The sequence below is a fragment of the Aptenodytes forsteri genome, unplaced genomic scaffold (assembly GCF_000699145.1).
Source record: "Aptenodytes forsteri isolate BGI_AS27 unplaced genomic scaffold, ASM69914v1 Scaffold6, whole genome shotgun sequence".
Taxonomy (NCBI): domain Eukaryota; kingdom Metazoa; phylum Chordata; class Aves; order Sphenisciformes; family Spheniscidae; genus Aptenodytes; species Aptenodytes forsteri.
The window spans coordinates 4410886-4422391 of record NW_008795709.1 but is presented as its reverse complement, the minus strand read 5'-3'; the positions used below and the strand labels follow the sequence as shown (position 1 = coordinate 4422391).

At 35.9% G+C, this 11506-nt stretch overlaps 1 protein-coding gene across 2 annotated transcripts in view; it reads right to left on the bottom strand.

Moving 5' to 3' along the window:
- RAPGEF2 (Rap guanine nucleotide exchange factor 2) overlaps nucleotides 1-11506 on the bottom strand; it is a 137765-nt gene that overhangs the window by 83694 nt on the left and 42565 nt on the right. For both annotated transcript variants that reach the window (XM_019473155.1, XM_009283337.1), the window contains exon 5: nucleotides 9176-9343. In XM_019473155.1, coding sequence (XP_019328700.1) covers nucleotides 9176-9343 — 168 coding nt within the window. The remainder of the gene's footprint in view (nucleotides 1-9175; nucleotides 9344-11506) is intronic.

The window sequence follows — 11506 nt, the reverse complement described above, 5'->3', positions numbered from 1 at the left end:
CCCAGTTCCCTCAGCCGCTCCTCATAAGACTTGTTCTCCAGACCCCTCACCAGCCTCGTTGCCCTTCTCTGGACACGCTCCAGCACCTCAACGTCCTTCTTGTAGTGAGGGGCCCAAAACTGAACACAGTATTCGAGGTGCGGCCTCACCAGGGCCGAGTACAGGGGCACGATCACTTCCCTACTCCTGCTGGCCACACTATTTCTGATACAGGCCAGGATGCCGTTGGCCTTCTTGGAACTCGGAAATTCCATCTTTTCCATGTTTCAATTCTATATATACTTCCTCAGCTGCTCAGGGTATTTAAACTACTACTATTATTAATTTTTTAGAGCTTTGAAATTCACTCAGCAAAATTATCATTTCAAATTATTCAAATCAAATACAAAAGCACTATTAAAAGTACTCCGAAACAGAACCTTTTGTGGAAAGATTGACACCAAATACTAATCATTTTATTTTTAAGTCACTATGTCAAGCACAGCTCACATAACAGTGGCTCAGATGCTTGGGAAAAAATGAACTGACAGCTTCTTTCCATGCTTTAGTGACCAAATGTGCACATTAGGACTATGTGGACACTCATGATGCTCATCTGTATAGAGATGCCAGTGTTGAAAGGATCTGTACTGGTATTCTACAAATATAATGCATAGGCATATCCGATTTCCCCATATGTACTTTACATGCAAACATTGTTTCTAAATGAACAACCTTATGCTAATGAGGATATCCTATTTTAAAAATATTTAAGAACACATGTATGTATTTGTTTTTTTAATCTTCCTCAGCTCTAATCAAGTTTAAGTGGTGGAGATTCAATATTTGTATTTAGTTACATTATGCAACGATCAGTTTAGAAGAGAGTTATGAAAAAATCATTTTTCTGCTGCACGAACAACTTTGTGCTTTGATGACAAACCTCACATTTAGTTTTATACCCTACATTTCAGAAAAGCAATCTTTTATATAACATAAAAGAGCACATCACAAGTCAGTAATGGCAAAAAATTCACACTACTCTGGAAAAGCTATGCTATTATTAACCAAAGTTTCACATATGTGTGGTCAAAGTATTGGCAACTCTACAAGCTGTAAACAGGACCTAGTGTCAGTAATATATCTAAAAAAAAGAAACTCAGTAATATTACTGACACTTCAGTTGCAGAAAATACTGCATAGCTTCAATGTTTGTCTTTGAATTTCCAAATCTAATCACAATTACAAATCCAGTTATGACATAAATGTGAGCCCTTCCAAAGGGAATGGAAGAACAGTAAATCCCAATGGATATATGAGTTCTGCAGCAGGGATGATGTAATATATAAAAATAGACATCCTCTGACAGAAGCTGCAAGTTGAGTAAATAACACACTGCATGTCATTAATTTTGCATTAGCTTGCCAGTAGACATTACTAAAAGGATGATGAACTAACAGTTTTGTTTTGCTTCGGGTGCTACACAAAATAAAATGATAGCATTGCTCATATATTAACAATAATACATAACATAATACATAACTTTAAACAGTAATAGTCCCTTATAACATGGATGAAGGAAGGAAGCCATGTGGCTAAAAAGGTTCTGTTTTGCCACAAAACACAGAACATAGGGATGGGAATTACGTATTTTCATTACAAAATTACCAGTGGATGTTCCCATAAAGAAACATCCAACTTCTATATAAAAAATGGTTAACGGGAACTGCCCAAATCATCTCAGGAATTTCGTATTTCAGATAAAATTACCCCACAATTTTTGTAGTGTCTCACTTCAAAATACATCTGCATGTATAACACAGTCACACATTTCAGGAATTAGCATTACTGCATGTGTTCAAATATTACATATACAGACTATGTATATCTATTTAGTATTTCGTATTACTTCCTAGTATGATGTATGCATCATGTTCCAAATCATGAGTAGGTTTTTATTATTCTGTGATGGTGACAATGTTGCTTTTGAAATTGCACACTGAATTTTGTGAGTGAACAAAAGCAACTAAACAAATATCCTTCTAGTAAAAGGACACTTGCAGTTGATGATGTTAAGAACTAGCCCCTTTTATTAATGGAACGATCGATACAGTATATTTTATTTCAAATATCCACACCAGAAATATTAAATAAATTATTTTAAACTGAATGCATTATCACTAGACAAATTTGTTTGTGCAAACAAACATGCAAACGTGTTTAATCACACATTTGCACGTATGATTAAAACACCCTCACATACCATGCCACTTCCCATCAGCAATACACTGTAAATTTAGGTGTGTGTACAATTACGTTTTGAATACCATTTCTGTGCTTACGTTACTTAAATGAATTAGTTTCATAACCAAGAACAGAATGAGTCCAGCTCAATTTTTACTCAAGGTGACCTTTTTGCTTTCATTTTGCACATGGCACGTAACAGGACCTTCTCAGCTTCCTTTCTCCTTGCTCTTCACATTTTTCCTCTACCTGGGGGAAAACTAAGTTAGCATCAAGTTCAAAAATTAAATATATTTAAATAGGTTCAGCTGCCATAACTCATAAGAGCCTCTAAAGCCAAAACCCTCAAACAACCTGCTTCCCCAGACATTTTTGACTACCAAGTGTACCTGACACTAGGATCCCCAGTAGTTTTTCTGTGCCTTTTTTTTTTTGTAAATAGACTTGCTTAACACTTCCAAGGTCAAGGATGTTTAAAAAATTGTTTTTCCCCACGACCTCTCCATATACTTTGTATCTTTGTATAAAGTCAAAGTTTCAGTGTGTCCACACCTCCTTGTTTGCTGCCCTATCAAATAATTTTTCTAGCCTTGGCACGTTAGTCCAGATGTGGTTCTTTCTTCCTAAAAGCAAGCTTTTGTTTGTTTTTAATGTGAATACTCGCAATTGATTTGGGGGGTGGGGGGTTATTAAGTGAACTTGTATGCTAGGTGTGAAAGTGCTAGGTAATCCTAAAAATCATCAGGAACATTAAAAACTGCAGCTATTTACAGGCTTGAAAGATTGACAGTATTCCTTTAAACTAATTTCTTGTAGTTTGGATATCTGACAACTCTTCCTACAGATTTAAACTGAAATGACTGAAATTCTATATGTAATAAAGATGACTAAGTACACTATTATATCGGCATCAGTTTACTGTGTAGAATACAATGCACTAACAAGAATACATCTGTATTACAATACTGTAAAGTCCACGCTGTTGAGAAGCAAGCACATATGAGGTATTTCATGATCATGTATAGTGGTCCATGGAAAGACAATCAGCAATATGTATTTTACAACATAAATGTAAATATACATGCAGAGAAGCAATTGTATTATGCTGTTTTTTAAACATTAAGTCTCACTCCAAATTATACTGGACATCTGTAACAAAGTCCTAAAATAGAATCAGCTTTTTTGAATTCTCATCTTACTATATAAGAAAACACTGCTTGTCATCTTGTAAATGTCCACATTGCTTCAGCAGCCACACACACTGAACAGAGGAAAACAACTAGGCTTCTGCATCAAATTCAGACAGAAAAATTTAAAATTCATATTTTTTTAATCCTTCCTAAATGTAGAAATATGACATACATCATCTTTGTTGATTTTTAAAATGTAAGTTTGCAGACAATGGAAAAGGCAAATTTGTTTCATAAAATAGAGCAACCTGAACATAAATTTTCAATCCAGGACTTTCAGACTCTCAGCAGACAATGTGAATGCAAATGGTATCAGAAAGAAAAGGCTACTTTGCCAATGCCTTGCAATAACTATTAGTTACAAGAGAAGATAGGGGCAGGAAGCAAGGTTTTTGCAATTTGCTACTGACTTTCTAGGTGAGCAGGTTCTAATACTTAAAAAAAAAAAAGCTAGAAAAAACCCTCATACTTATTTTTCCCCAGGGAGTTGTGGCTGCAGATGAGACTTGACTCAGCCACATTAGACACTGTTTCATTTCCAGCCCTCTTCTCATTCAAATTTTTGGTCACCTCCTTCAAATAAAATCCAGAAGGACAATACTTGTCTGCCCTTAATGCATCAGCGGGATGACTGGCTCCATAGCACAGCGTGAGAGGGTAAAATTGTTACATGCTTGCTACTTGGGGAAGAAGCCGGGGCTATTGATGGCTCCATGTCCGCTCTCTTCCTTCCGATACTGGATAAACGGATTGTCACCTCACATGAATCTCAAGCTGAATGGGATAAGAAAAGCTACTAAAGGCAGAGAGAGACCTTTTGCAGGGATTTCAGCAGCTAGCTTTAAAAAGCCTGGCTGAGGATGCACTAGCAGCAATTTTCATAAGCCTGTTAACTAATTCAAATCTGGACAGATTCTAAAGTAAAAAACCACACACTATCATTTCTGTTCAGGGCTATTCACAGGTGCTTCAGCATTTTATTTACAGGCCTACCTGCATCTCTCTAAATATTCCCCAGTAAGCTTTGATGTTTTGTCTTTAGTGAAGTAAATACATAATAACCAGCTCAGCAACATTCAGACCGGGCATGACCAATTCTTCACCGATGCACTACAGCAGCCACAAAGTTTATTGGCAATAAGATATTGCAAGAAAAGTCTACCCTTTTTTAAATTCACTCCATAGGTGACTATTCTATTTTAAAATAAAATAAAAAAAAAAAAAGTCAGCCTAAACCAGAAGAAAGCCATGTAGGTTCTCAGGAGAAAGGGTCCACGCTCACTCAGTCCAGTCACTCAAAACAAGGGCTTTTCACTGAAAACGTTAAGTAGCCTTAAGTATAGATACACACAAAAGAAAATCCACTTTCAGAAGTTAAAATCCAATTTCCATTATTAAGTAAGGAGGTGTTACACTAATCTAGTTAAAGAAAGTGTCTGACACATTAGAAGTACAAGCAAAAATTTTCTATCAAAACCAAGGTTTTCCAGATTCAAGTAAGAACAGCTCAGCCTAAACTTATCAGGATTTTTCTTCTTCCCTGAAAAAGAACAGATCAATTTTACCAAACTACAAATGGTGGCAAAAAGGATGCCATTTTATCAGTCTGATAAAATACAATCATTTTATTTCCATCCGTTATGAAGTTTCTATTTTCCTCATCCTAGAAATCAGCAACACTTGTTCCAAAAGTAACATGCCTAAGTACGATATTCAACATTAGATTTTATTTCAAATGGTCTTGCAAACATTAGGGTAAGTTATCAAAATATTATGAAGCATTTCAAATTCCTATCATAATTTGAAGAGCACATTATCACTCTTAGCCATAATATTTTAGTAACCGTAGGTTACTCAGGACTCTGGGCTCATTCCACTGAAAAACTGGTGAGCACTGACCTCAAGATAAGGAACTGGGTTCCTAAAAGAAACGTAGCATATTTGTTGAAGAAAGAGGGAATTTCAGCACAGAAATCACTTGCCTACGATACTGGAACGATATTGAAATTTGAACCCTCTAAGTCTTTTAAAGAAATGAATTGAACAATGTGACACAGAAGGAACTTTTAAAATAAATACATTTCCTAATAAAATATTGGAAGAATTGATCAAAGTAATATTTGAGGAAAGGAAGAATTTTGAAGCTAAAGGAAAATACTTTTAATTTCTTTTCAGCTCTAACACAAGAGATTTCTCAATTGTAACAGTGGAGACATTTAACAGTTTGACAAGACACATTCTTATCAAATATATTTGGTGGATGCTCAGTATTTACTCACTTTGGCATAGACAAATGCAATTACAAATGCAACTTAAGTTTAAAAGATGCTACTTGGATCTTTGTATTACTTTGACTGTATTTGAGATCCAATGTCAGGAAAAACTTCTACATCTTGTTTGGTTTGGTACCATTCCAAGATACCTGACTCACTTGGGCACGCTTTTCTCCCTAGCTTGGCAAGCCTGTGTCCAACCCTTCAGCCTTTCAAATAATGGCCATTTACACATACTTTGATAGGAGTATACAAAATCCAACTGCTTTATACCAAATCAGTACACATCATCAGAATGGAACACAAGCAAGAAGCACTGCTACAAGTCTTCAGCTAATGAAAACTTTCTGTTGCATCTTTGGTGCTCATCTTGCCATACTCCATTTAGTGACTTACAAGTACTAAACAGATACAGGGGGCCTATTTTTTAAATCAAAAATCAAAGATTTAGTCCTCCATTTTCATGGAAGAGATACTTAAGTAAAGTGTCTGTCGAACACTAAATACTTTATATATACCCTTTGCTTATTGTTCTCCATTTTCTCTAAATCACAGGACATGAAAGCAAGGAAGAAAGGTCAATCAAGCTGGGCAAGAGACATTGTACTGTCACCAAATTCCACATTTACATTAGTATTTTTATATCATAGTGAGATTGCTCAAGTATCAAAGCAAAGGCTAGAAGGTAATTTTAGTCATAACATTGCATCAGTATTACGATATCACACTGCAAACCCACAAGTAAATTGTTAGTGGACCATACACAGTAAGTTACGATACCTGAGGTTTAGTGCATTCCTGTGAGCCAAAATGAAATGAATGCCATATAGGAGGAAAGGAAAAGATGAACATTATCAGACATGCCATAGTACATTCCACCACTATGAAGATAATGTAAAAGTTATGTTAATGAGGGTCCACTATCCCCTACGAGTTGACTCTATTGCAGAAAGCCATGCCACAACTGAGAGCACTGCATTTAATTTTTAATTCTTGAAAAGCACAGCCATGCATCTTCATTTAAGCTCTACATTTCGCTCTACATTTTCACAAAGATATAGAAAACTTTCTTCAGAAAACAGTTTGAACTTTCTGAAGAAAAGCATTCAGAGACTACTGCAAATAAAGCATTAATAATTTATCATAAAAAAATAATCATTCTACATGGTAACTACGGATTTAGGGTAAAACAAACTAAGAAAATTACACATTTTGTGATGATTTGGAGGATGCTATCAAAGCTGCTTTATTACTTTGAATCTCGTGTACCTAACACCTAAACCAGAACACATCCACAAGGATGAACAAACTTGAAAACAAATGCATCGTATTAATCCTTTTTCAATTTGCCTTAACACATTATTTACTGCCATATCTGAACATCTGTATTTTTTAATGCTTCTTTGTTTATTTATCCAAAATTCAGAAGTAGAACCAAAGAGGAGACCCTGATAGATGCTGACCAAAGAATGGATGGGCAACAAGCCCACAAGATCTGTGCTATAATATCACTTGAATTCCTGTGTTTCAAAAAAACCTAAACAAAAAACCCCAAAACAAAACAAACCCTGCTTTCTTCAGTCAATTTTTCAAGAAGTTAAAACAAAAAAAATGAGGTCAAGGGACATAAAATAGGAAAGGAGAAAAGACAATGCAGCCTTTAACAAATACGGTTAAAGCAATAGAAGTGAATGGGTGAACAATGTATACAAGATCACCAAGTACTGTAAAAATAGGAGGGAATGGGCCAGCATGGAGAGTCCTGACTACATTCTAAAACTCGTTTGAGCTTATTTGACTCTATTTGCTTTGAAAAAAAATAAAGTCGGTCACACACATGAAATTACACTTTTTAAAGCAACATTTGACTGTGATTATTGCAAATTTTACAGTTTATTTGGCAATCTCTTCGAACTCAATATGAAATCTCACTTGCAATGAATTTCCCAACACACACACAAAATCATTATGAACTCACACAACAGAATGGCACACAATGGGCTTTTGCTCTTAGTACCAGAGTTAAGCTTACAAAAACTCATTAGGCATACCTAAAGTGAAATTTATACAACAGGCATGGACCTACAAATGCAAATGGCACTGTGCGTAATCTAAATATTGCCCTTCTAGAGTTAGATAAAAACCACACTAGAACTGTTTGCTAAGCACAACACACACATCTAAATAATATGAACAAAAGTAATTCCTCCTGCAATTCCTACAAAGTACAATACCACATTGTATTTTTTTCAAAAACAGACCAGTAAAATGTTTCATCTTCAAACCAAGTGAACTGGCTCAATCCGTAATAAATTTAGAGGCAATTAAAACTGCACTGAAAATTAAACCATTAAAAGCTGTTGTATAAACAAAACCAAATTGTTGGCATAAAAGGTAATTATTCAACTCATGAGGAAAAGCCTGCATAATTAACAGATGCAATCAAACATCTACACACTTACAGACACACATTGAATATACAGGGAACTGGCAAACAAGTCAAGGAATAAGGATAAAGAAGGAAAAATGGAAAAAACCTACAACTGCATTGGATCAAAGACAGTATTTTAAAAACACTTAAAGCTCTAATCCTGCAAATTTATATGCATGTGGCTTACATTGTGCAAAGTTCAGCCCAATGAACTCAATGAGATTAAATATGCACAAAGTTATTTATGCCCATGCCTTTATGGGTCTAGCAGATTTGGGGGCTTAAATAAATAAGAGCCAAACAGCTTTTCCAGTATTTTGCTTACAGCTGAAATCAGTAGCAAACAAACGTATTAATCTAATGGAGCTTTTCTCGATTTAAAAGCCTTATAAAATATTTTGTAGAATAAGTTTTAATTATTAGTTTATTTTCATCTCAAGAGAAAGCCTGGAAACTTTCAATATGTAGATCACCCAAAAAAAAAAAGAAATCAAGTAAAATGACCAAATGATCTCCCCGACGATGGGCAGACTAGGTAGCTCACTGAAACCCAAGTATAAAGGGCTCTTGAGGCAGACACCAGTAAAGGTTAATTTGACATTTAAGTTCTGGATACCAAAAAGGAATGACAGATTTAATCCAAGAATTTGGCCTACTGAAGTGCAGCACAGACCTTTTCAGGCAATAACCGTTATCATATACGTGAATGAGTGCTTCACTAACTGACCTTTTAACACTGTACACTAAACTATTCATACGGGAACCTAATATCAAAAGGAAATGAGAACATAGTTTCTTTCACAATTTCAAATAATGACTGGAACATTAAGAAATTATACGTGACATTCACGGTCATAAGAAAATGCGCTTTCAACTCTGAACTGAGATGCAAGTTGCACACATGTTCACGTACTGATGGAGCCAAATTCACAGCGTTTTAAGGGGAAAACTTCCCCACAGAAACACACTTCTTTAAAAATACCAGCAAGTTTAGCCATTTTGATTGTTTTGAGTAGTTTTCCTGTTTATGTTGTGAACCATAAATACAGACAGCTTACCGTATGGTAGCCTCTAGGTAGAGGTGGCTTGCCCACGGGATAAGGGTCAACAGTATCAATAATTGTTTGTCGTTCCCCTTTTTGGTTGATTTTCCTAAATCTTCTTCGAGATTGCCTATGAGAAGCCTGACGCTGAAAATACTCCTCATTTTCATCCATATAATCAACCTATAACAAATGCAAGAAGGTGTCATTTCCCACAAGACATAAAAATGTTTCTTACAGTTAGAAAACACAACTAATCCTATTTTCAAAAAACAGTAGTTAGCTTTGAATTTCCTGCATTTTCAGCACTAAGAGTGAAGCCACTACTAAAAAAAAAAATAAATAAATCAAATTTCCACAGGAATGACAAAAAAGTAAACATTGGCATGAACAGCATCACTGAGTATTAACACTTTTCAAAAATGAGAGAAGAAAAATGGTCACCCCCCATTCTGTCATTCCCCCCACTTCTTATTCTGCCACAAATACAAACATTTCACCACTCTGTCCATTACAAAAAGAAAACTGGTATGAGAGTGCACTTGGTAGTTTTCCTACTGACCTCTATTTGTCAGTTGGGACCTTTCCTAACCAACCTATGGCAAAGGCTTCGCTCTTCAACAGGCAGCACTGGTTTTACTATTTACTTCAAATATTTTGGGAGCATAAAAGAAGGATTTCTAACAGACTGGATCTACATAAAAACAAATCACTTCAAAACAGCAACAGGGAGAATAAAAAAATACCTATTAGGTATATCCTAATATAAAATTAGTCTTCTCAGTTTTAGAGTCTTCAAAGTCATCCTAAATTACTACACAACAGTATACTGCAATGAAAATATTTGAAGTAGGAATTCTGGTTTTCCTGAAAGAGGAGAACGATCTTTTTACAGTAATTTGGCTGAAAATCAACATCTCTTCTGTGTTCTTCATACTGACAGAAACTTTACTCAAGACTAACAGGGAAATGAGGAAAAAAAAAACCTTTCAGCATGGGCCATATATAGGGATTCAGTTAACTCATTCTTCTACTCAAATCCACCCCCAGTGATAAACAGTATTTCTGAAGATGCAGAGAAGAGCTTATGAGGCACCTTGCAAGGTTTCTCCATATTTTTCAACACGGAAAAGAAATATTAGACAAAATACTCCCAGGAATTTGCAGCATATCTGTGTCAGAAGTGTCACATACTAGTCAGTTCACGTCACCAAATACAACTTTGAGTGTACAAATACAAGGGGATGAGCAAAGCTCCTCGTTCACCAGGACAAGCTGGTAATGCTTAACCCCTCACCACTGAGTATCTATTTCACATCTGACACAGTCACACCTACACCCTACACCTCTCCTGCTTCTCCTCCCTGCAGAGTGACCCCATCCTGCCCTGAGACTGAAAGTTACTGTGCCCAAACTCTGGGGATGGGATTCTTTCTATTCAAGGTACAATTATTCCTTCGAAAGGCTGGATTGAAGTTAAGTGTTCAATTTTGGCTCTCCCAAAACTCTAAAGGTTGTTTTTTTTGGACTAAGACGATGCATGTAGGAGTACCTACCCCTGACCCAACATTATCCATTAGTCCAGAAGATTTCTTCTGGGCTCTTCTTTAGTCATCTCCTTTCCCTATGCCTATCTTTATATCACTCTTCCTTATAACTTATCAAGGAATGCACGAGAGAGACAGACAGACACCCACACAGCTACCACTAACTAAACTGTATACTTCTAGAGAAGAAATCTGGGACAATAAAAACTGTTTCCCGAACTTGTGGTCAGATATGAGTTACACAAAAAGGTCAGACAAGTCAGGGGGCCAATACAGGGGCAAATGGGGAGGCATAACGGGCTGCAGTTGAGGAGCTGCTCCTTTATAAAGTAAAACTACAGAGAGCTTTAGTTAGGGATAGCAAAACAGCGATTTGCATTTCTCATGTATGTCTTCTGTGTCTCCAACTATATTGTATTAGCTTCGTAAGATGATTTTCTTAATTAGAATTGGAAGAGGGAGATGTATCATCAAACATCCACCTGAAAAAGCTACCATTACACAATCATCTTTATCTGTTTACAGTGAAATCACAAAGAGCTTAAAACCCACAAAAGCATGCCTGCATTTGCATGAAGATAAGTTAAAAAGCTACTTTTTTTACCAATCAACTTGAAACAAGTAACCTTGTTTAAAGCTTCTGCAAGTTTTACAGAAACTGTCACTTTTTAGGAAAAAAACATTTAGCGTCACAACCTATATTTGAACTACCATCTATATATGGCTTAGCTAATTGTCATAGAATCATAGAATCATTAAGGTTGGAAAAGCCCTCTAAGATCATCGAGTCCAACCGTCA